Here is a 27277-nt window from a genome sequence, read left to right on the forward strand (position 1 = left end):
ATAATTTCTGCTTCCTTCCTACACCGGCCTAACTTTCTTGTCTCTCAGACCATAAATAATTAAGGTACCACTTGGGCACCCTCTTCAGAGCTTATGCTATGGCATATTTGAATCTTTTAAGTTCAAGTCTCCTATTTCTGATCACCTTTCCCATTGTCCACATGCTCTCCATTTTCTCTTTAAGGTTTCTCAGAGGTTTTCTGGTACAAGAAACCCCCAAAACTGAAAGGACAGATTGGTTTCTGAGTCTCCTGATAATTTCCCTCCTCCACAGCAACTTTAGATTCCTGTCTCTAAAAAAGGATTAGCCATCAGCACCACAGATGCTTTGAAAGAGAAGGTGAGCTGCTGTTGATTAGCATTGCCTGAGGTGAGCTGGCATTAAAGGAAATATTGATAGGCAGAGAAAGCTGTCCTGCACATCTCCCCCACTCTCCCCAGCACAGCTGCTGCACTTTTCTTCCAAAGACTATTTCCACCTTTCTGCAAAAGCCATTTAGGGCCAAAGGCTCTTCAAGTGCACCAGGAGCACCATCCAGGCTTGCCCCATCCTCAGCTGCTCCCTGTTCTCTCTGCTCTGCATGCAGAACGTGTAGGAGCTGCTCGTGCCAGGTACCAATCCCCTGCCAGCTCCTCTCACACAGAACAGCAGAGCCAAAACACAGCAAGGATTTTTACTGACTCCTAAAGCAGAAAATGGCCCCTATACAAACCTGCTATCTGCTGGTCTCATACTGGTAACCAGCACAGCAGATGTCATCAGAGTTATTTGAGTTTATTAAGCATCTCAGGTCACACTAGAGAATAGGGCAAGGATATAGAAGCTGTTTAACAGTGGGAGAAACCACCTTTGTCAAGCATGTGGGATACAGCATATTTAGAATTAACACCTTTTTCTTCTGAAGTTAAATTTTCCATTGAAAAATTACATTTGCATCCAACAATTACATGAGCTCTTGTGAACACATTTAAATCTAGCAGCAGGTCAAGATGACCCCAGCTAATTCTCCAGCCCAAAACCAACAATGCTTCAGTCCCACTCAAGTTCAAATTTTAGCCTCTTTCTTCTAAATATACAATGATAGTAAGTTTGGAGATTTCAAAGATAAATAAATAATTCCAGTCCTGCCAAATACAAGAGCTTCACACAGAAGCTAAACCTTGGGAAACAAGTTTGGGAAATTATTTGTAGCCCTAGAGAAATTAAGGCTGTTGCCCTGTAGGCCAATTGGCCTAGCAACACCTGAAGTGCAATATTTCAGTAAATGTTGGTTTCTGAGTACACAGTACATTTCTGAGCCATTCCTCCTTTCCCTCTGGTTTCCCTTCCTTTCCTATTGCCAGTGATGTGCTCTGAGCCATGGGCTGCTGCAGTATCTCACTGGCTAAACAATGGTCTGTTTACTTGGCATTTCTTTTGGAGTGCTCCCATAAAAATCACTTCTTTCTCTACCTGCACTGCCCCAAAACAGATCCTTTTATTACCTTTATCCAGCACTTGTCATCCCCTTCAAGGGCTCACTTCAGCCTGTTCCTACCCAAGCCATTACTGTCAACAACTCCAAGATGAATATCCTTTGTCTTTGCTTGGATATTGTGCTCCTTCACCTCCTAACCAAACTCCAAATGGCATTGATGCTTTCTCCTGAAATTGCCTGCTACCAGCTAAGACCTTCTCTAAACACCTATGAACATTCTCTTTCAGCCCAGAAAACCTCCTCTTGCCACACAAAAAACACAGACTGGGGATGAACTGGCTGTCCAGTGGCATGGTGACCAATATCCCTGCTCCTCTGCAGCTCAGCTCTCATTTGTATCCACCTCTGATTGTAAATTCCCTTAAAAAGAGTTGAATCAGGTACAAGGAGATCACCACAATGACAGCAATGTAAAAGAACACACACACTTATAAGATACACCTCTACTTAGCTTCACATTTTCCAGAACTCTTAAAAGTGAGGCTCGCCCTCTTTTACATACATTGGAAATCCTCACTCCCTGCTCAGACTGGATTGCTGCAAGATCAGAACTTGTCCCCTGACAGCAGGGAGAGGGATTTACCCTTCAGTGAGTTGCAAGACACCTTCACTTACATAGGTGATAAATGTATGCTAGAGAGAAGCAGCAGGTTAAAACTGGAGTTAAGGGATCCCTCTGTGCCTGGACTTGCCTTGGGCTACCACAGAAACCTAAGGACCTGTCATCAGCTCTACATATCAAGGCACAAAAGCCAAGAACAATCTCTGAACAGATATTCTCAGAAAAAAACCAAATAGCTATAGGTGCCTTTTAACTTAGCTGCACTATCATACCAGTCAAAGATTTTGGACCACAACCACGTTCTTATCCCAGCATTTGTGTCAAAATAAAGGCAGGATCGAACTGAAAACTTCAAATATTGCATGTGCTGTGCTTTGCACTAGGAAAAAGAATGACATTGGACTGCAAGGTGCCACACAGAAAAGCCAGAAAAGCTCCTAAAGCTACAAAAAGTGGTGGAACACACCTCCATAGGCCTGCCCAACTCTGTTTGTGAAGGAAGCTTCTCTGTGTGCCTCCTGGATCACTCAGAAAAGTTAGCTGCACAACTGTAGGAAAACACTGTTGCTTTAAGTACCAAGAGCTGATTTTTACACACAGACATCACAACTTATTCCCAGCACTAAAGATGTGTTGCAAAGTTCTGCTCTTTGTTTCTTCTGCCTTAGTGAGCCCTGCATTGTTTTCCTTCTCTTGCAGAGAGCTCCACGCTGGCTTTTGTTACACAACTCTTATCAGCTGTACCAAATCACTTGAATTTTCCCTGTTGGCCCTTTTGAGAACACACTCTCTCTCCCATCTCCAGGCTACTTCAGATATCTTTCTCTACTCTGCTCCTGAGATTATCTGCATTTTTTAAACCAGCTGAGATTAGCCTCCAATCCATGAGACGTTAAGCAGCTTAGAAAATTTTGTATGAAACATAGAACACTTTCAAGATCTCATGCTTGTTTGATATTGTGCAGTTACACGGACTAACTACTGAAAATTATGTACACCTTCCACAAATGATAAGCAGTATCACATCTTTAATAAAGTCTCAGGTGTATACCTATTTCACAAAATATGTAGTAGAATCATGCTTGCATATATCTTCCTTAATATCTTTCATTTATTCTTCTCCTTTGTGTGCTGAATACAGGATGACCAAGAAATATGTATTTCTGCATGTATTTTGTCAGCAGGTAAGAACAGGCTGTAATCTTCCCTTAGGGCATATTCATTTGCAATTACAGCCCAGCAGCAACAAAAACATTTTTCCTTGCAAATCAGGAACAGACTGACTCTACCCAATACCCGCTCTTAATAAATCCTTGTGATATACCCAAGCCATGCCATGAGAGCTCTTCATCCATTCCACACAGGATTTTGGGCAATATCTGAGCACTAACCAGTCTCAGCACCTGTCCAGGGCCATATCCTTATGGGCACCAACCAACACCTCCAAGAGGATCTCAGGAATACACCCAAGCTGTACAAGAATAAACCACCTGCCTGTCACTATCACATCCCAGGCTTTAGTCGTGTGCAGATGACAGACATGACTGACAGTCACATATTTTTATTGCCAAATCTGGTCAAACAGACTTTTCTTTATTGCTCTAGTCAGGCTAGTCTAACTCCTGTATCACAGGAAGCTATGACTTCTTCTTGACCCCAATTAGAACATTCATTATTCATCCAAGTACAGTTTTCATTTGCTTCCCTTGGGAACAGCAGAGTATCACTGTGAGGATCTTTCAGTACAACTTCACCCCCTTAATACACTCAGGATTTGCTGACAAGTAACAGCTACTTATTCCCCCGAGTCAAGCTCATATTAATAGGACTGCACAGTGAATCATGAGCTGGTATTAAACCCTGCCTCCTGCCTGTATAAATACATCACTCAAGCACCCTACCATGCCAAGTGCTATGGTTTGATTGCAGAAGCCAGCAGAGGGTAGATATCCTGAGTGAGCAGGGTGCCTTGGAGAAACAACCAATTCAAACCCCAAAATAATAAGGACCCTATAGGTCTTGAAAGGGATCAGAGGGAATTTCTGTTCACTACTGACAAGTTTCATATTTTCACGAGATAAAATAGCAAGACTTGAAGGCATTACATGTAATGTAAGTCATAACTCTGCTCAAGACACTGGCAGTAGTTTAAGTACTAAAGTTTAGCCAAGAGCTACAAGCAAGGAGCATCTAAGGCAGACAGGATTCAGGATTTGGCTGAAAGCATAAGAAAGTTCAGCTGATAGGAAGTTTGCCTCCAAATCTGAATGGCAGAAAGTTAAGAAAGCTTTTTCAACTTCATTGCTACTTCATGTCTGAAGTCAATTCAGTCTCATAGATATTTGCTAATGCACTTATTTGGAGGCACACCTATCCCACCCCTAAACTCAGTGCAGGGTCCTACACTTGGCCTGTCCAGGCCAAGCTAAAACCTGGCTTTCCCTGAGATGGGTCACATCTCTTCTGGCCCAGTCTGAGGGGCTGTGACTGAAGCCAAACCAATGTCAGTGGGGTGCTCTGGTACTCTGCAGGCACCTCTTTGTAAAGAGCTGGTACACAGGAGAATTCATTTGGAAGAACAAAATCCCCTGGATTAAGCTTCAAGGACTCTTCCTGGTAACACAGAAAATAGCTCTCACCTGAAACAATCACATTATGTGTTTACTTTTCTCCCTTCCCCTAAGACCTATTAAAAGTATTCTACTTATTCATTCCACATTCCAGTCCTATGTATTCCTCAGCAATCTCAGTGGGCACTGAATTCATGGGAATCCTTGATTTCTAATGATGTCTCCCACAACTTCCTCAGGACAATGTAAACCTAGGGGGATCATGCTACAGCTCAGAATAACAGCAGAGGAGAGAAAGCACCTAAGATCAGAAAACCAGAACTCTGCTCTATCAGGGCCAGATGGTAAAAAGCCTTTCCTGCCATCCACTTTTTTACTTTTTGTCTATTCCATTTGATATTAGGAGTGAATAGAGAAATCATGGCCTTTTTAATCTCACCTTCATTTAGGTTTTAATCAACTGTGCCACCGCCCTTGGAAGGGACCAGCAAAGGACTGGGATAAATTTGTGCAGAGAAGGACAACAGAAGAGGATTATTTCTATTTTTATTGAAATCAGTGCTTTAGTGAATACTCAAGTTATTAGGTGGACATTAGTAAGATTTTTACTGCTGCAAGAAATAGGGCAAAGAATAAGTAGTCTCCTAAGACCTCTGAAGTTGTCAATTCCCCTGCAGTGCAAGATCAGACACCAAAAACTGAACTCAAACCCTTGGACTGAGAGCATCTTACCTTCTCTCAAAGGTTTGTAATAGTGATTTGTTCCTAACCAGAAGAAATGAAACATCTGATACTATTTAGTAAAGAGCAAATCAACAAAACACACGTGACTCAGCGCCAGGAACAAATAAAAAAAAAAAGAAATGTAATATTCCTTTGCAAATTTGAATTTGAGGTGCTCAAACATGAACTGTACAGGAGGTTCATAAGACAGACCTGACTTTTGCACATCTGGATTATAAATGCTATTACTGGAACATCTCTCTTGCATTGCCCTGACAGAAAAGCACTGAAAAGCTGCTTCTACAGAACTGTCAGATTTCAGGATAATTAATGAGGCAACTTGGGGCAATGGATTCTTACAGAAATTATTTTCAAAGGTTTTTTATAATTACCTCTTGGTTTTTCTTATTGATGGGTCTTCTCCACAGCCTCCCTTCTCAGACACTTGTGTGATCTGCTTCTAGTGCCCAACAATATTGTGTTTTTGCACTGATATATTTGGCCATTTGTGGTCAAAGAGCTAAATTTCCTGATTTATCCTCAACCCTTCAGCCCTAATTAGCCCTTTAGGATCAAATGTAGAAAACACTGAAATATTCTTGCTCTACAGCCCTAAGCCCTTGTGAAGCTCTGAGAGTAACCAGTGTCCATCACCCTCACAGATCAGGTGCTGCCTGCTGTAACTCAGCTGCCTTAATCAAGCTGAAAACAGCTTTCCCTTGGAGAGTTTATAAAGCAGTTGCAAAGTTCATTTTCTTCTGGAAATGGGCAGAAATTACTTGTACAATTTTAATGTGAATAAACATTTAAAACTATTCTTGAGCAAAATATACGAGAACACACTGACAGAAAGCGCACATTCCCTGTATGTTGCATTAATTTCACAGCAAAGCCAAGGCTAACACTCTCAGCAGAAGTCAATCAACTGATCTACTCCAGCAGAAACTCTGATCCTGCTTGTGTCACCCAGGAAAATTCATGTCTGCATTGCATGCCAGAAGAAGAGCCCAGGAATGCCCCATTCCCACAGAGGAATGGAGCACTCCTGGCCTCCTGGAGACACCTGCCTGGGCTGTTTGGCTGCACACAAACACAAATGTTTGTTTATAATGAGCACTTCTCAAGAGACACACCCCACCAAACTTAGTAATAAATAGAAAACTAAAATGAAAATAAACCCTTGCCCCGTGCCCAGTTTATGTTTTGAGGGGGTTTCTGGAAACACCTTGAAAACAAAGTTCTCTGCTAAGAGCAACACCCCAGCATTCCTTCACTTACAAAACTGTAACTACAAGTTCCTGTTTGAGTTTCCATTGTCAAAACTGCCAGAGTCATTTGCCACATCCATTAAGGAGCAGCTACTGACATTTGAAGGGACAGACCTGAAACCCCTGTGTAGATTCCAGGTAGGGGAGAGGGAGATTACAAAGTATTTCCAGCAAGCCCTTGCATTAAAAAAAAACAAAACAAAACAAAAAAACAGGGAAGAATCTACAGTACATGCTAAAAATTATGGCCATTTTGCAAAATGACATTCAACAAGCACCTGAAACACCACTCCTTCCTGTTGGGATGCATAATTTTCCAAATAACCATGCTTTTTATACTATATATTATATATATAGTATAAATATATATATATATATATATATATATACACTATACTATATATTTTTTTCAGTTATTTATGTACATAAAAGGGATAATTTAGTTCATAGAAGCATAGAATGATTTGGCTTGGAGGAGACCTTCAAGATCATCCAGTTTCAATGCTCCTTCCCTGGACAGGGACACCTTCCATTAAAGGAAGTTTGCCAGAGCTTCTTCAGCCTGACCTTGAACTATTGGAGGGATGAGGCATCCACAGCATCTCTGGCCAGCCTGTGCCAGTGTCTCACAATCCTCCCAGTAAAATGTTCCTTCCTGTAAACCTACTCTCAGTTTAAAATCATCCCCCTCGTCCTGCTACTCCATGTTCTCACAAAAAATCTCTGTCCATCTTTGCTGTAGGCTCCCTTCAGGCACTGGGAGGCCACAATTAGGGCACCCCAGAACCTCCTTTTCTCCTGGCTGACCAATGCCAGCCTTTCCTCACAGGAGAGGTGCTTCATCCCTTCATCATCTCAGCGGCACCCCTGGATTTGCTCCAACAGGTCACACAATGGGTCAGGCTGGAAAGGACCACACTTGGTCATCTGGTGCCACCTCCCTGTCCCACCAGGGCCACCCCAGAGCCCAGGAGTGTTTCCAGATGCTCCTGGAATATCCCCAGTGAGGCAGACTCCTCATCCTCTCAGGGCAATCTGATCCAGGGCTGCATGCAGAACTCCAGGTGGGCTCTCACCTCACAAAGGGTTTTGAACCACCTTGTTCCAATGGAAACCTGCATTCCTGAGTCAGGCTCAGTGGATTAACAACATTTCCAAAGCCTCAGAAGTCCTGCTGTCAGGAGCAACCCCAGCAAGCTGCAGCTCTAGAACTGTGGGCAGTAGCAGCTCAGGAGCCGTGAAAATATTACAGACTCATGTTCTCAAACATTTTTAATAGGTGACTTTCTGCAATGATAAAAGCTACAGAAAGTCTAATTTTAGGATCTGTTCATCATTTGTGTCTGGAACATTTTCTTCTACATTTTATTTTGAGGCAAAAACAAATCACATGCTGGGCAGTTGCAATCTTTCAGTGATTTGCCTTAATGCATCCAGATACAGTATCATGGATAGCAGCGTTACATAAAGCAACTTCAAACAGTTGACAGGTACATTAAACCAAAACAAAATCAAAAGCAGATTAGCACACAAGCCATTTTCCATCAGGGAATCCATTTGTATGAGAGTCAAGTTCCACAGAGACACCTCCCTGCCTGTACAGCACAACTTCCCTTGCCCAGGGAGCACCGGGGATGCTCTGCCCTGAGTCAGATCTAAGAGAGGCAAAGCTGTTTGAACCTTGCCTTCCCCAACTGGTGCCTTGGTTACAGCACAAACCTTTACTCAAAAATAGTTCAAGATACCTAATGATGCCTCTGTAGTAATAATTTGTCGGTAGCTGTTTCAGTAATAAATGAAAGTTAATGCACATTTCTAATTTCTGAATTAGCATTCGCAACTCAGACATTACTTCAATATAAAACATATGGTGAAATCAAATTAGTAGTGAGAAAATCAACTCAAGCCATAGAGAAACTTGAAATTTACCATTAAATAAAAACTGCCGAGGATCATCACTTTTTTTAAAAGGAACAACATAAATTCAACCAAAATAAAAGATTAGTGTGCAAATACTAGACAACTAATTACATAATGTACCTTTACAAAATTGCATAATATGGGTGCAGCTTATTTCCCTGTTTGCTGTTTGAAAAATAGATTGTTTAATAACCCATCAAAGCTATCTGTAAACCACGGCAACAATAGAGCAGATGTTGACTGTTGTCTTGTGCCTCACAGACATAATTAAATACAATGAAACACTCATGCACCCAAATAATGGAGGACAAACAAATACAGCAATGCTGTAAACATAATAAACCTCATTTACTGGGCACCTGCCTTGTATTCATCTGTGATATTTAAACCAGGGAGGGAAACAGAGAAGGTCCTGATTTGCCTGCAGACCACAAAAACTACAAAGAATTCCTTGCAGTCCAAAGGAGCTGTGACTTCTGCAGTACTGATGCCCACGCTGTTGACTTCCACAAAGCTCAGAGGCAATCACCTTTTCTACTGTGACCAAGCCAGGACAGGGCAGCTGTGCTTTCTGAACAAAAAGGTACCTGAATTTATGACTCTGAACGATCCAAAAAGGGTAAGACACACTGTGCCTGCTGTGTAATGAGAGTCTTAAGATGCCTGTGGAAAACCAAGTTCCCTTTGATTGCAAAACACATTCCCTGAAATTATTTCCTGTCTCCTCTCCCAGCCTGCTTTTAAAGAGGCAATGAAAAGCAAAGATTAGGTTCCATAACTATCCAACCAAGTGGTTTTCTGCTAGGACCATGTCCCATAACATTCTTCAATACCCTAGTTCACATCAAAATTTCAGAGATTTTTAAAAAACATCCTTCTTTATCTTCATTTCTATAATCAAATGTAGATACATATTTTCTTTCATAATATCAATATTGTTCCACTATTTGAAAAGGATAATTATGTCAATCAATACAAAATTAAGTACCTCGTCCTGCAGTTGGTATTAAGAAACAAAGTTTCCAGGCAAAAATGCAACTTCAAAAATGATCACGTGTATTGTAGAGGAACACTGAAGCTTATTTTTGTTAATAAAAAGAAAAATTATTTTAAAATTATAATATGAAATAAGTGTCATTATTTGTTTTTATTTTAGGTAAAGAATATAAAACTACTTTCCTTACTGCAAATGTATTTTGCCTTTATATTTCATTTAGTTATTTCTAAGAAACAAGACAGAATATAATGTGATCTGCATCTCTTTATGGTAATAAAACCATGCTAGTCTCCTTCCATAGACAACAGTATAAAGCATAAATCCAAATGGAAAACAAATGGAAGTATAATGCCACTGTGAAGAAAACCAATCAACCCTAAAACAGCTGAGATAGATCTCATCCAGTAGTTCATTCATTCTTTATAGAAAAGAAATGAAAATATTCCTAGGTGTATCAGATTAAAAAAAGAAAAAAATAAAAACAAAAAACCAACCACCCTCAGCAGCTCTGAAAGGTTGTAAAGCACTAAATCCCTTTGATTTATGAGGCAGCGTCCACCGCACTGAGCAAAACAACTCAGCATGCCAGGACCCTTTTCCCTGAAATTCCTTTATTAACAGAGCCCGGCTCTGTGAGTGAACCAAAGCACTGGTGCAAGGTGTATAAATCATTAATACTCTGCCTTGCAATGGCTGAATTTCCTGGGTGAGCTGGGAAGCCTTCCTGCACAACAGGGATTTGGGGCTTGGAATTGGCTGCTATGAAATGTACTTCATCATCTGCCGTGTTTGACGCTTCCCAATAGCTTTGTACTTTTCCTCTCCTTTCTCTCCCCCAAGCCCAGCAACTGCAATAGAAATTTATTGGATTTTATGTCTGCAAATAAAAGGAAGAGAAAAGCAGGAAAGGAGCAAGCAAGCCTATTTAGAAGCAGAATCCTTTCCCTTTAATTTAAAGGCAGGTTGTGTGCAAGTAAAATCCAGTGCTGAGAAATTAATTTGGTATTTTAGTAATTTTTAGTTTGCCACTCTAAACTGAAAAAAAAAATAAATTAATCCAATCAAAGAAGGTTTACCCCTAAGAAGGAAAAAAAAAGATCAACTATCACAAAAAATGTGACTCCTCTCTAAATGAAGTAATCTTCTATTGAAGCATTTATTCATTTATTTTAATAGCAGGCAGGAAGAAGGGCTCAAGAACTCCTGAACTCTGCTGTTTCAGTGTTTTTACTTTTGGTGTGTGAAAAGGCTTTCCAAAGAGCAACAGGCAATTTCATGTGCACATGCCAAGCCTGGTATTCCAAGTGAAGCTGGCAGAGATGGTATCAAAAGGAAAGGAAAAAAATAAACCAAGCCCCTTGGAATTGCAGTTTCTGAATGTTCCTGTATTTTTACAGCATGACTTGCTGAACTTGGGTAGGGGATTTCAGGACTGAACTATGTGCAATACAGGAACAGCAAAGTTGAATGTTTTCCCAAACTTTGAGATGAAATAGCAAGTAATCTTGATGAAACATTCTGTGCTAAAACATTCCTGCTGGGGCTAGACTTGGGAAAACCTAAGAGCATGACAGACAGAGGAATGCTGAAAAAGCAGTCTCAAACCATATGCTACCCATCAGGGAAAATGACACCCATTACAAAGGTAACTGACGATCCAGTCAGTGTTCCAGCCAGGCCAGAGCACAATCCCAAAGGCACCCGGCACCCATCCCAAAGGCACCCGGCGCCCACCCCAAAGGTACCCATCAGCAATCCCAAAGGTACCCGGCACCCATCCCAAGGGTACCCGGCGCCCATCCCAAGGGTACCCGGCGCCCATCCCAAAGGCACCCGGCGCCCATCCCAAAGGCACCCGGCGCCCATCCCAAAGGCACCCGGCGCCCATCCCAAAGGCGCCCGGCACCCATCCCAAAGGCGCCCGGCACCCATCCCAAAGGCACCCGGCGCCCATCCCAAAGGCACCCGGCGCCCACCCCAAAGGCACCTGGCGCCCACCCCAAAGGCACCCGGCGCCCATCCCAAAGGCACCCGGCGCCAGCACCCCCAACAAACACATTCATCCCATCTAAGCCATAAATATTTAAGGCACTTGGAACGCTGCTTTGCCAAAGTGAGCAAGCTGAAGTCACAATAGGGAAACATTCCAGTGGGCCATTTTACACTTCTGCAGCCATCCAGCAGAGTTGAGATTACAGGAATAAGCCTGCAATGCATGCAGGAGTCCCTCTGCATCACACAATAATGACATCCTGAACGGAAATAAATGAAGCCCCTGCAGTGCTATTCTGTCAGCTTTTGAAAGTAAATAACTTCACTTCTGACAAGACAGAGACATTTTTTTCCTCCTCCTGCCACAGAGCATTAATTGAGCCATGCAGCCATGTAACATCCCAGAGACAGGACTAATACATGACAAGGAAGGAAGCTCACAGAGGGGACACTCATGGAATACATGGGCTGCCCAAGTTCTTTTCACCCCCAAATTTTCACATTAGCTCTGTTTTAGCAAAATCTTCTTCTCACAGTGAACTTTTAGCCTTGTTTTTGCCTCCCTTTACAATGTTTACTTTAACCTTTTTCAAAGAAATGCTTCCATTTCACACTGCTTCATGAAAGATTCTGCTTATCATAAGCACGTATTTTAAAACTTCTTATCTTTCCTTGTTGGCGAATAAAGCTTCATGCTCATAATCAATATCTATCATTAACTCTTTAATGTATACAAGACTTACTGTCCACAAGAGAGATAATGATGATTACTATAAAACAAAATGCTATGAGAGGCAAAACCCAAGATATCAACTTCAAAACTACATCATAATTATAATAAACATTACTGCAAGTCAGTAAGGAATTGAGGCAAGGCATATTAGAACTATAAGTACATACACAAACCACAAATATGAGATGACACTATAAAATTGATGTACAGTTATCAAAAAAAATCATATGCAAGGTATTATAGTTAGGAAGAGAAACAATTTCTGGTGCATTTTGAAACAAAGGGTTAAAAGGTAAATTTAGAGATGGTCCAAGATGAAAGCACTTGCATCCTTATTCACGAGTACTGAAAATCTTAAATATTTCAATTCTCAAGTACCACAGAATTTCTTTCCATATCTGGAGGAAAAAGTAAAAAATCAGTGACTCGCTCTGAACAAAAAATAATTCACTGAACACTTCAGTTCTTACTACAGTATCTAATTTTGATTCTGCCTGTGTTCAACACAACGAGAGAGAGCAGGATCAAAACACTGCGAGATCTCCCCACAGCTGGAGCCTGCTCTTGTGCAAAAGACCAAAGGCCCAACTACAACCAGGCAGGATAGCACAGACATTAGATATGCTATTTTCTCTAATTAAATTCACTGGGCTGCTGCACTGACAGAGTGGGAGGGGAAGCAAAATGTAAAAGAAGTCAATGGTGCTGCACTAGGCAACTCGGAGGGAAATGAGCAATGCCAGCAAGGAAATGACAGCAGGTTCTCAGGAGGGCTCTTGCACTACACATCACACTTTAAAACTGATAAATCAATCGCACATGCACCTTTAAAAGGCAGGAAAGCTTGAAGGATTCTTAGAGGGTGTTGACTTCTCCTTTCCACCAACATTATTCTAACTCTATAAAACAAGGCGATAAATTCCAGTGTCACAATTTTTATCACTTTCATTTATACCAGCTATTAAAAACTTCAAAAATATTTTTAGCAGGACTAATATTAACACGATCATAGTACTTATTTACCAAAGCAGAAATACACACATTGAAAACCAAAAAAAGGTCAGACTAGTTTTTAATGGCTACGGTCAAAAAAAAAATCTAAAACCGAAATATCTATTGGCTGCCCAGGGAAAAACCCCTGCTTACATAACCACCACACACTTTCCTTGGCATAAAATACCACACCACTTTTTTTTTTTTTTCCCCCAGAAAATATCCATCCATATACATATTTAGCAAATACAATGAATTGGGATAACTTACAAATAGCCCACAACACAATATCCAGGCATCCCTTTTCAGATAAAGCCTTTTAAAATGTTCAAAGAGGTCACTTAGTAAAAAACAATCAATCTAAGCCAAAAATATTCACCTGCTCCTGTCACACTGAAGCTCCTTATAGTCCAAAGCAGCAGGTAACCTTCTTAACAGATTCTTCTGGTTTGTTGAGGAGTTTTTGTGTTTGGAGTTGGTTTTCTTTTTTTTTTTTTTGGTTGGGGCTTTTTCCCCCCCTTCTTCTAGTATTTAAAGAGGAGAGTACTTGACTAAAGCACCTCCTCTCCTTTTGTGAGAGACTGACCTTGTTTGACAAGGCTGGAGTTAAATGCCCCAAACCAGCTCTCACTCAGAATGAGAGCTGCTCCAGCACTTGATCTCTGAGCCACTTCTCATTAGCCTCTGGAAAACAACGGAGACAAAAGCTATGCAAACGTGGAAATGGGCTTCAGTCACAGGTGGAGTCACAAACACCAGCTCTCGAGTTTGTTGGTGAATACCAAACGATCTTATTTACCCTGATGAGGATAAACAGCAAGCATCGTTCCTGAAATCCGCATTAGCAGCACTCCTGGATGCAACAGCTGCACTCCCACCTTTTGAGGGCTGTTTCATTCATGCACTAAAATTCCCTCGGAGTGCCACAGTGCCCCCTTAGGTACAAATGCATCCACAGGATAAGGTCTGTAGCATGGCAGCTCCTTTTTTGTTTTAACAGAGTGCTATAATTCGTCTGACATAGCACAGCCTTTTACCCTACACATTTGAATAAACAAGCACTGCGTTTCTCTAGGGGCAGCGAAGCTGGTTAAATGAATCAGAAAACCCTGAAAATATTGCCTACCCTCAGTCCATCAGCTACTGGACAATTATTCAAGGCCCAGCTGTAAGAAAAACAGATGGTGAGTGAGCATCAGTACCGTGGACTTCTTTGCACTCATGCAGTCATAAGCAGAGGTTGTACGTTCTCACATGAAAATGGCCATGAAATAGCAGAGAGAGGAACAAAATCGTGCCAAGACTCCAATTTATAAGATAACAGATGCTTAAAATTTTCAAGAACTAAAGTCAGATTAACTGATTTTACAGGACAGCCACAGAGTGAGTACTGTAAAAGGACCAGGCAAAGAAAGGCAGTGTTCTCATGATTGGTTTCAGCAGTGTCACCATAAAACATCAGTTATTGAATTCTACTGACATACCTGAACCTTTGAAGAGTCACTGAAGTATAAAATGCAAAAACTAGATACTCAGAGCTGTAACTGCAATGGTGGCATTCAGCAATTGATGTGCTTTTGCTCTATTGAAAAAAGTTAAACTGTATCCGGGAACTGTTTGAATTGTTCATCCATTCAATTTTTTACACAATTTTAGCACAACGATAATCTGTTCTAATCCTTATTCCATTATTGACAGTATTGACTGCATCAATTGAAATTGCTACCAAATAAATCAACGTTGAATTAAGCCATGAAGAAACAATGTGATAAAAAGTCTTTCAGGCTCCTATAAATCATCAGATCCAGAAGCATGACATAAGTAACTGAGAGGGGAATTCAGCTTTTCTCCATAGCCATACTACTTAAGGCCCAAATAAAATTACACTAATTTACCATGTAAGCAGTAATGGAATAGCTGAGGTAGAGATGGAGGTTTTGTTGGTTTCTGCTTTGTTTTCATGGTGGATTCTTTTCATCATTGAATTGAGAGCTGTACCATGAACTACTTTGTTAAAGACAGAAAAGGTTGATATTGAAGTTTCAGTTCAATTGTTTTCGATCTGTGAATGTCCACTATGAGCAATTGCTCCATTTAAGAGGAATTACCCTTTGTACAAACCACTTCACTATTTAAAACAAAGCACATCTATCATCATTAAACAGAAAAATAAAATTACCAATTTTAAAATAATGACAGCTGCATTGTACACTGTGACACGGAATATTCCGTGATGTTTCAAAACAAGTTTGTTTTGTCACTTGACTCACAAAACCCCAACAGAATAACCAGCAAAACAGACCACAGGAAAACATCAGTTACCAGAGTTAAGCCTCCATTAATATATGACAAATCCCAATTTACCAGCGGTCGACATTTTGCTGCAAAAATTACTTCAGTTTGCCATTTGATGCAAACTTGTAGTCAGAAATTGGGTTTTGCATTGATATGCCATAATAAGGAGAAGAGGAAAAAACACATGCACACAGCTGTTTCTAACCCCAGGAAATGTTACCAAAAGATGGGGTGCACTACAAATGCAACTTCCCTTCCCCTGTATCTTTAAATATTGACACTAAGGAAAATTCTCAGCCAAAAGCATCCACACTTTCCCAGCTGACCCTGTCCTCACAGTGACGCAGTGAAAAGGCAAAGCCCCACGTCCTCCCTCTGTTCGGTGCTGCCACTGCCACAGTCCCTGTGGGCTGATGTTCTTTGAAAAGTCACTTGGATTCCCATAGTTAGAACCATCTTATTAAGAAAATGTCCACATAATTTCAGACTATTTCAAACAACTAACTCAGAAGCATTCTCAAGTTGCTGTTGGCTTTTGGAAGTGAATGTCTTATCGAGAGTTAATCTATAACATGACCTAGGCCTCTGTCCTTTATTCATTTTCAACTTTATTTTCAAGAGTTAAACTCAAAATATCGTTAGGTAAAGCATCATCCACACATAAACTGTTTTAAAAAAATGCAGTTCCTCCCTTGGCTCTTAAAACATTACACACATGTGTAAAGTGAAAGATATCAGAGCAAATGCTCAAGTTTCTAACCCTGGAAAAAGTAGTACAGCACTTCTGTAGCACACTGTGGAAAACAGTTCATCCATTTATCCTAAACTAACTGGCCAAGTGATGTCACTTGCACAAAGAAATTATGGCCAATTTTAAATTACTACCAAAGCACAAATTTTTCCAAATTATTCATTCAGCTCCAAAGAAAACCAGCATCCTTGGGGCTATGAGGATAAATAAATATTTAGTGACAAAGAGTGGCTTGCCCATCTTGAGAAGAATGCAATGTCTTTCACAGTCTTCCAAGAAAGACACATCTCCAATTGTAAAACTTACACCTGACAGAATACCAATGTAAATACACAAAAATAAGAATAATTATCTTCATAAGTTCTAAATAGGCAGCAAAGTTTAACAACTGAGTTATAACTCAGTTATAATACAGATGTCTGTGTTCATTTTAATTGAGGTGCCAGTGAGCAGACATATCTCAAGTGCAATTTTTAGAGAGAAAAAAAATACTTGATAGCTTCACAATATCTATTTACTGCTGGTCACAGGTTGCACAGGCAGGGGGGATTCACCAGTTATTAAGTTGCCACATAAAGCTTTTAGGTTATCTGTATTTAAGATCGATAGAAAACTTGATAGAGAGAGAAAAACATTTACAGTTTCACTAAAATAGTGATATTTGCAGTAAACGTACAAACCAAGTCTTTTTGTCTGTTTGCTCTAAACTAGCTGATAGAGGAAAAAATAGCAAAAATCCCAAGTAGATTGTCATGGTAAAAGTTTATTAATGCTTTTCAAAAAAACCCCAACTACTTATTCCTTTACTGTTTAAAACCAGAACCATGTTATATTGGCTTTGCAGGTGATATCAACTCAGTCCTCTCTGCCTGGATAATTTTGAGATAAAGTAGCATTGTTTCTAAAGAAACACTTAACCAAATGCATAAAATAAGAGACCATATGTGAATTAAGAACATGATTATCTGACTCTCTAGGAATTCAGAATAACTAAAATGCCAACCAGCAATCAAAAGAAGCAACAAGCAGAGAATTTCTGAACCTGCCACAATTTTCATCACAAATTTAGCAGACTTTTCAACCTATTATATAATTGTGATTAGCACACACAGGATGATTCTAAACTGACAATAGGATTAAGGAGATGAGAAAGCAAACACTTAAAAAAAATTCTCTCAGTGTAGCAGTTAATCCACTTAAAGAGTTAAAAATTATCCACTAGATATAGCGCTTTGTAAAGTGCATTAGCAATCACTTCTCATCTTCCTCTCAGATGGAATAGAGGCAGCTGAATTCCCTGTTTTAAAGTATTCATTAGAGTTGCACACTTTCTGAAACCCTACAGCAGTGCCATGCTATAGATGTGTTTGCATAATGATACTGCAATATCTCACTGAGGAAGGTTATTGGAGCACCCAGCCTCATCTTTGTGTTATCCTTTATCAGCTCCTGGTGTGGCCATGTTGACCTCTCACCTGAATTCCCATTTTTCCTTTCAAAAGCCCTATCTTTATCACACAACTTGTTCTTTGGCAAACTCAAAACAACAAATCCAGAACAAAACACAGGAGTACATTTTGTATGTACCCACTAAGTGCACAAGTCACACCGGATCATTAAAAAAGCTGATCTATAAATGCCATTCCCAAAACAGATCCAGAACACAGAACTACCAAGAACATACATTTCAGTTGGGGCATGCAAATGACTGAAATTTAAACACATCATATTTATCTGATGCAAATTTTATTGCAGACATATGAATCCCTCCCACACGCATGGATAATCTAGGGCGCATGCAAGAATCTGTTATTATGCACTCCTAAGCTCTAAGTCAGAAATGGTTTATACTACACTACAGCAGGAAGAAAAAAAGCCTACAGGAGGGTTTTATCCTGAAAATACTGGTGCTCTCTTCTTTCAGCAGTAACAGAAAAACAAATATCCCTAAATAAAAATAAACTTTAAATCTATTTTATCTATTTTTTAAGAACAAAAAGAAATATTGTATAACATATTTCAGGCTTTTGTAAATGCAGAAATAAAGTTAGACTTTCAGGGAAGTCAATATGCACAGAAACTGTTGTAGTGGAAGTTGGAAGAAATGCCCCTATTTGTTACAGTAGGTACAAGAAGATTTTTTCCTCCTGAAGTTTCAAGAGAAGTAATAGGATGGACAGGATTAATCATTTTTGCATGATAGCATATTTCTGTCTTGGCTCTACACACTTACTAGATGACTCTGTAATGGTGGATTCAGTTATAAAATAGAGTAGGATATAAACATGATTCCAAATTACTAGCTAAAAAAAAAAGTGCTTTTATACAGTTATTTTACACTATAGCAGAGAGGGGTACCAATTATTAAATAATTTAGGAAGAGAGAGTGGAAGGAAATACTTAAAAAAAAATTCCTCTAAGCAAAAATGAATTTTTTTTTTAAATATAATTTAAAATTGAGTAGAAATTTGTATTGTTTTGCTGATACCCAAACATTTTTTTAAACCCAGTCCAATATACTTCAGCGATAGAAGTGTTCTGCACAGATATATCTTTATAAATCATCCTTTTCCCTGTGAACTAAAAATCAGCTTGGCTTTAATCAGCAGCATGTTTTAACACAGACTTAAAATTCCTGTCTTCAAAGAAGGCTTAAACAAAATTGCCATTGGGAACATTTACATTAGAAGTATAATTTATGCCTGCAAGTGAATAAAGAGCAGTCCTTTATGGCTGAAACTCTGCTACAGCATCCATGAGAAACGCAGGCACAGTACTGTGTTAAATATCTATAAACATCACCAACAGAGACACTGCAAAAAAAAAAAAAAATAAAATAAAATAAACCAACACCAAAAAAACCAAAAGATATGCGAAGGCTCGATGCTCTGTTAAAACATATTTTCTACTCACTCTCACATTCTTAAGTGCAGGCACAACACTCGCTCCACACGGTGGGAGACATTTATACAGTCTATTCACACAAAAAATACCTCCCCGCCTGCAAATCCCCCGAACGACGCTGACAAAGCGAGCACGGAGAGGAAAAGGAAAAGTTAAGCAAACTTACCTGCTGTAAGTACATAAAAGTCAAGGCACAGGAGAGCTGGGGACACATGCCCACATTCGGCAGTGCCACGCAGGTTGCACCCGTAAGGGGATGCTGCATGGTGTTGCTCTGAAGTCTACGTAGAACAAGTGAGGGGGCTTGCATGCAAGCACGTTTGCCCTATCTTGTCACTATGGGTTGGTTGGTATTTTTTCTTTCTCCTCTCCCTTTTGATTATTTAAATAAGAAACGGTGTTTCTCGGCTGCCTTTCCTCTCCCCAGCGCTAAGCCCCTACATTCGTTTGTCAGCTAAGGCAACTTGGTAGGTTGAAACTACGAATTTTTAACCGAGAGGAAAAAAAGAAGACACAGCCTGCAGCCTATTGATGAGCAAATGGAACTTCCTCAATGACAGAGAGCTGAAGCTTGTCTCACAACAGTAGCTGCTGACTAGGAGAGAGAGAGAGAGAGAGAGAGAGACTCAGTGAGGCTCAGTCGGCTGGTGCTGATGCTGCACAGCTTCTCATTTGTCAAATGGGTCCTAGGGCAGGGTCTTTACCACTCACCAAAATTCAAATACTGCATTTTAAAAATCCCTGGAGAGGATAGGGAAGGAGAGAAAGTGAGCGCGCTGCATCGCAGGCATCCGTGAGATCTGGGCAATTAGTGTCATTGCCCAGCTGGGACTGAACGCCTGTTATGATTCTGCACGCACACAGACACACACTCACACCCTTCCCCCCTGCCAGGACTCACACCTGACTGGAAAAGGGCTTTCCCCTTCTAAGAACACAAGTGTGAAGCACAAAGTGGAAAAGGGAAAGAATCTTGGCTAGTCAAGAGGATTCCGGCAAATAAACAGCCCTATCAGCAAATGAGCTTTTTTAAAAACACAAATTAATTTTCTATCTACATTTCATTCGCTATCCAGCTTCCCAAAGAAGCCTATAACAGCATTTCAGTGAAACTGTGCAGGAGCTGTGTAAGCACTGCAGCAGAAACACTGGGAATGAAACAGAATTCTATGGCATACTGTGTCTACCTTACTGGGGGAGGGGAGCACGCTTGGATAAAGACTGTATCTTAAAATTGGTCTAAAGCCCATCTCATCTCAAATTACAAATTTGTTTGACAGCTAGTCAATCTATTATCAAGGAGTGCCCTATCAGGTTACATGGAAAAATTACATTTGCAATTTTCAGAATTTAATGTTTACTTTCTACTTTGAGAACGATACCTCAAAATTAGTATTCCACTCTTGCCAGCTTTTTATTCACCCCCCCCCCCTTTATTTTATGGAGTAATAATTATTCATTAGTAGATCTAGTTAGTCTTTATGTAATAAAGTAGGATGTGACCTGCAAATCAAATAATTTATACTACAGCTTGTCCTTGAGGTCCTATATTACAGGTCTTTTTTTTCCTAAGATACAACTCAAGTATAACAGAAGATATTACTATTTTTAATTAGAATTTGACAAATGAATTAAATATTAATTCTTCAGGAAAGAAGGTCAAACCTCAACCAACCACCTAAGGTTTTGAAGGGGTTCCTTCTTTTAAAAGGACTCTGAAGAAGATTTGAAAATCACCTATTTTATAGGATACATAATTCCTACAAAAACACATCTGAGACCAAGAGTTTAATGCTAACAACAATAAGCAAATAACCCACATACAAGCAAAGTCTATTTCATCAACAGCATAACTGATTTGATATAACATCTACCCTTAAAAACAAATAATAGTCCCCGCTGAACTGGAAACAGAATCAAAACATGTCACTGCAACTCAGGTGCTACATTTAAAAAAATAATTTCTTTTTCACTCTACATGTGCACACATACCTGCACCCACACAAGCCTCAGAGACTGGTTTAGATCCACTAAGTCTTCTTCATGCAAAACTGAGTATTTTCCAGCAGAATCAGTTATTACATCATTTTCTTTCTCAAAAGCAGTCAATGCAACAAAACCAATGCACTCATAACTCGGTAATCAACACCAAAACAATCATGCACAAACTTACAATAAAGGAATTAGGTTTGGCTTAGGAAACATCCATGCTTTTGCAGTTTATCATGGACTCATCTACTAAAACAGCCCAGATTGTTTCATCACAAAACATACCAAAAAAAACCAAACAAAAAAAAACCAAACAAAAACCCCAAACCACCAACCAAAAAACCTCTCATGCCACAGAGCAAGAGCAAGTGAGGAGGAGGAGAAAGGAACCCTCTCTGTGCCCTTTCTCCTTTTTTCATTCTTTCTCTGTGCCTTAAGCAGTCTCCTGTTCTGACAGGAGTATGTCATGCTTTTCTTCATTCTTTTTCTTTTTTTTCTAGCCCAGAAAGCCTGTTCTTCTGCAAATGCCCTAAGCTGAGAGAAGTTTTGCCTCAGTTCAGTTTCATATGAAATACCATAAATAATACATGGCACTTTAATGAGACCTTATCAGCATGTTTAATGAAAAACAAATACGTTATGTAAGGTAACCAACTCCTTCTACATTATGTCAAAATCAAAGGCAGCATGCTTCCTAGCCAAACAGTTTGGAACTATATAAGCCTATCCAATTTCCCAAAGTGAGGTTCTGGAACATGGTGATGGTCAAGCAAAGCTTCTTCTGTCTACTGCACCATTTTACAGCTAAAAGGACATCCATAAAACAGATTAAATTCTTAAAAGCAGTGTGTTGAACAATTACTTCAAGAGAATTTAGCACTGTCAATGTAGCTAACAGTCATTGTAGAAGGGAATTTCTCATTGGCCTTTTATCCTTAATTTTCACCTAATTCCAAGTAAGAAAAACATGACTCACAAATACTATGAATTCCTGACATTTACATAATTATGTTATTAAAACAAGAACAGCAATATCTTAACTATACAAACCATCTGTACACAGAGAAACAATAAACATACATAATTCAGTAGTGTAAGAGACCTAAAAAAGAAACACAATTCTTTAGCCTGATATATGCTCCTTCAAGAGATGCAGGGGAAAGTCATTACCAATTTTCATCCCTTCCAAGGATAACTTGTCATTATGTCTAAAAAGAAAAAAAGGTAACAAAGTGTGTTTTATTTTTATAAGTATAAAATCAATGTCTCTTCTTGAAAGCCATTTCCTTGTTTACACACACTTTTGTCCCTAACCCAGCCCATTAATCACCCCAGAGCCCCAGTTATGGCTATATATACCCTAAGTGCCACCACAGCTGTGCCAAAGGGACAGCAATGCCTGTGCACAGCCTGACCTTGCCTGGCCCTGCACAGGGACAGGGTCCCTGCAGCCATGCAGCTCCACAGAGCAGCACAGACCCCAGGGACATCTCATCTGCAAATTGTCATCAGATCCATTTTTCCTTCATTTGGCCACAACCAGAGTGGGCAATTGCCAAGGCCACTTCACCTCCAGCACCCGACATTTCCCACCATCCTTCAGCCCTCTTGGGTCAGGAACTGAACTCACCCCACACTCAGCTGCTGATATTATCAGGTACCTGTCAATTAACAACAAATATCAACATTTTTCAATTAAAACAAACAAACAAAAAGAGGCCAACCATCAGCCCACATCAGCCTCTGTGGGAGAGCCTAGAAACATTCCAGGACATAAAACCTTCTTCCACACTAATAATGGATGCATCTGAAATGCAATGACTGCTGCACCACCAGGAGAGCCAACAGTCCCTCCTGCAGCCTCTTTGGGCTGCCCATGGTTTATGGCACAGCAGAGAACTTGCAGACAAACAGCTTCTCCCCACAGTCACTGAGAGCACCATTTGAAAAATGCCACCAGCAAAGCCTGGATCAATCTTGAAGATGCAAATAAAAACATGAAAGCAGAGAAATTCTGCAAAAAGGACCAACAACACTTCTCACACAGCTGATTTACAAATCCAAAGCCACTTGTATTTGCAATGCATCTGTTTATTTAGCTTAACACTTTCTATTCAAAGTCAACCACTCCATTCTTGTGACCTGGCAGTCAACTTCAAACTTAAGTCCAAATTTTGCATTTCCAGACCTTTGACCTAGCAGTCAACCTTTGGAATGACCACAGCAGACTGTCTAACATTCAAGGCATTTCCATCAGGTAAAGGAAGGCTCTGAAATAGATCACCTGCACCACCACACACCATCCTACACCTCAAACTCATCTCAGTAGTAGCCTACGTTAAGAAGTTTACACACAGAGGATGAAGCATTAGAAAAAATAAATCATGACTGCATATTAAATGCTCCATGTGAAGAAGGTAGTTTCTTCTCAGCTTTATAAAGTGGTTGGTATGGTACAAAAATAATTCAGGCAAGTGGCATAGAATCTAATAGCAGAGCAGTCCTTTCTCTAAACCCTCCTTATCTAACACCACATGAAGAAATAGCTCCCTGAACTTGAAAGCAGGAAAAGCACCATATTATAAAATTGAATAGATCAGTAACATATTTTGATAAATCACTATCAGTTATCAATACCTCTGCCTGTATTTCACATAGTATTCTATTTTCTGTAGCTATACTGTAACTTTTTTTAAAAAAGTGGGGAAACAATAGAATTTTTTGCTACTCTGTATTGCCAAAAAACATTAAATAAAAGGGCTTCCCGCTGTTCTTGTAAACTAAAAGGCAACATCTCATCTTTCCAGGGGTATTTTCCTGTCATGACTGTCCCTATTTCTAATATCAGGTTTATCTCTCCTTTAGTAAGTGGGTTTTTTGCACAAAGATCAGGACATTACAGAGGCTCATGCTAACATCAGGCAAGCAAGAATCACTAATTTTCTGTTTCTATTAAGCACGGCATTACATCCATTGACTTCTCCAGTACTTCATCCCCAATCTCCAAACCCTCTGTCGCACAGAGTTAACCTCTTCAGCACCACTCGACACACAAACATCCAGCATTAACTCTGAATTTTTCACAACAGAAGCAGCCAGGAGCCCTTATTTCCACCAAGGGGGGAAAGGCAAGAAAACAAATAAAACGTTCAGCCTTTAGAGAGTTAGGGGCGTGCGTTCCTTGGCAGGGGTGATCTCTCTGCTTTGGGGTACTCTGTGGGGAGCCTGGGGGGATGCGAACCAGGCTGGTTTAAGCCTTGGGGTGATGCGAACCAGGCTGGTTGAAGCCCTGGGGGGATGCGAACCAGGCTGGTTTAAGCCTTGGGGGGATGCAAACCAGGCTGGTTGAAGCCCTGGGGGGATGCAAACCAGGCTGGTTGAAGCCCTGGGGGGATGCGAACCAGGCTGGTTGAAGCCCTGCGGGCGGCTCGGGAGCGTGCGGAGCGGGGCCGGGAGCGCTCCCGCTGCGCTCCCGCTCCGCCGTTCCGGGCGCTCCATCTAGCGGAGATACGGCTCATTCCAGGGGACAGGAAAGCTTCCAGGGGACAGGAAACCTTCCAGGGGACACGGCTTGAGCCCGGACACAGCTGGCATTCCCTGCGGACAGCGCCAGCCCGAGCGCCCCAGCTCCCCCGGGATCTCCAGGGTCCCTCTCGCTCCTCTGCCTTCCCGGCCGCTTTCTGAGCTCCATCAGCACCGAGGCTCGATGGGCAGACAGTGCAAAGCCAGCGTGGCCGGTGCCTCAAGAGAAAAGGGGCTGGGGGTGAGCTGGGGGCACAAGAAGCATGGTCAGGACTAAGGACGGGCTGCAGTGGGCAGAACAAGAACGAGCGCAGCAGCTCTGCTTTTGCAAAGTTTAGGATGATGTGCCATTCCATAGTCAGGAAAATAAAAAAAATACCCAAATAGCTTTATCTCAGCTGTTACCTCCAAAGTCAGGAAGCAGCAATACAGGCAGACCCAAGAAGATGAAAGAGAAATTGGTGCAGCAAAAATCCTCTGTCCATCGCACTGTCCCCTCCCTCAGCACAAAGGGAACGCAGACGCCACGACAGACATTTCATTTAGGAGGCACGGGGTGCTCACACCCCCCCTGCGTTACTGTCACAACACCAAATCAACCTCTACAAACAGGTACTTAAAGCAATTCTTTAGGTCTGACACACTGGTACAAGCCTGCATCACAAAAGGACCCCCTGAACGCAGCTTAATAATTAGCATTTAGGTAATTCTTCAAATCACAGTCTTAGAAAGACAACTAGTGTGCCTTGCCCTATAATGGTTTTTCCATTAGGAAAATGTGTAGTCTTGCCCTATAAGGTTTTTCCACAATTCCAGATGAGAAGGCATGACAATATTATTCTTAGAAAATTAACTCAATGAAACTTAAAAATTCAGGATTTTGAAAAAAATTAATCTAAAGATTAAGGAATATTAACTGCACACAACTGTGTACACCTTGCTGATGTCCAGCCCATAGAATGGGAGGGCTACAAACTGCTCAGAAGGGTACAGCTGGGCCTGAAGTGACAAAGCCTACTTTTCCCTGCTGCCACTTGTGGTGTGTAAAGTACCAGACAGGAGAAAGAGAGAGTATTTGATACTGCATGTTTCACTTAAATTTGCTTTTATACAAAATTGTGTTTTCTTATTTTATATAGACACAAGTTACTTACAGTACTACACTCTCTATTTTGTTCATGTATACAACACTTATTTTAAACTAAACTAAACTTTCACATAAATTCATTAATCCACAGAAGTTTGCCCCATTTGTGTTGTTGTTATTTTTTTTTCCCTCCATAATTTGTACCACCACATCTCACACTTTGCTGCTGTTATAAATTCATAAGGAAAGAATTTAACTTTGAGGACAAAATAAGCTGCAGGAGAACATATCTTTAGAGCTTGTTTCCATGTAATAGTAATAAAAATTAAAATAACCAAAGTAACTTCAAATGTAATTGTAAGAATACACAGTAGGACAGCATAAACACGTGTTGATCAAGAAGGTTTTTTATGAAATATTAATCTCTTAAAAATTAAAAGGATGTCAAATCTCAGAAGGAGAATAAGTGATTATTCTCAGAAGGAGAATAAGTCATTAATTATGCTATTATGTAAAGGTTGCCTCTTTTTTTCTGTAGGAATTAAATTAACTGGACATCAGCACAGCTTCCTTCTACAGTGAAACCACTTCTTTTATTATTCTGCCCACATCTGGACATCCCCTCATATATTCTGAACCTGAGTCCACCACACTTAGTCCTCAGTGCTGGACTCATTTAATGTATACCAGGGAGATATCAACAGGCTCATGTATTGCACCAGGAAATCCTCCCTGTCTGCACTTGCCCTGGGCACTGCCCACAGTATGGGATCCCTCCAGTGCAATGAAGGATTCCTCTGCAGCTCCCTCCAGGACTTGTTTACCCTCATCTACCTGCAAAACTCAAAATATTCCTCATCATTTTGGCCCTGTCCCATAACATGGGCTAAGTCACTTCCAAATTCCGCTCAGTGACTCCATCTCTAGTTCTTTGTTTTAGCTTTAAATCTGAGTTTTAGTTAAACTCCCAGTTCTTATGACCAAGCCTGACAGGTTCTAGTTCAATACCCTGCTTCACCCCAAGAGATAAAGATATGACTCAGGAGAGCTAAAATGGAGGGGTTTGTAGCTTTAAGCTTCAGTTTATACTGAAGCACTACCAAGGGTTCCCAAGGTAGGCACCTACAGACCCTCCAAAATCCCATTCCAGAACTAAGATCCCTGATGCCATGACCCAGTCTCACTCCTGTGCCAGAATCTAGGAGCAAAAGGTTGGGTTTTGTTTTCTGGTTTGTTTTTTTTTTTTTTTTAACTTAAAATTTTGGCTCTCTAACCTTGCAGAATGACAAGCTTAGGCAGTGAAGGAGTTTTGTGTATGAAATTGATACAAAGCTGCCTATAAAGGATTGTTTAGTTTGAGATAGGGATAGAAGTACCACGTGAGAAAGTCCAATTTTAAACACAGAGTCAATATTGGCTCCTTTCTTTTCTTCTGCTTTATCCACCAACTTTCAATGAAGCAGTTGTTTTTTTTCCTAATTGCATTTCCCCCT

The 27277-nt window shown here is 40.5% G+C and overlaps 1 protein-coding gene across 39 annotated transcripts in view; it reads right to left on the minus strand.

The window, feature by feature from the left end:
- RBFOX1 (RNA binding fox-1 homolog 1) overlaps positions 1 to 27277 on the minus strand; it is a 1203461-nt gene that overhangs the window by 251570 nt on the left and 924614 nt on the right. For 2 of the 39 annotated variants that reach the window (XM_071444301.1, XM_071444309.1), the window contains exon 1: positions 19353 to 19781. The exons of 34 other annotated variants lie outside the window; for them this stretch is intronic. In XM_071444301.1, coding sequence (XP_071300402.1) covers positions 19353 to 19496 — 144 coding nt within the window. In that variant the 5' untranslated portion in view covers positions 19497 to 19781. Of the gene's footprint in view, positions 1 to 19352; positions 19786 to 27277 lie in introns of those variants that run through there. 3 more of the 39 variants (XM_071444316.1, XM_071444304.1, XM_071444313.1) reach the window with 3 other exon arrangements.

This window comes from Agelaius tricolor, unplaced genomic scaffold, assembly GCF_023055355.1.
Source record: "Agelaius tricolor isolate 1412-34295 unplaced genomic scaffold, bAgeTri1.0.p SCAF_19, whole genome shotgun sequence".
NCBI classification, from domain to species: Eukaryota; Metazoa; Chordata; class Aves; order Passeriformes; family Icteridae; genus Agelaius; species Agelaius tricolor.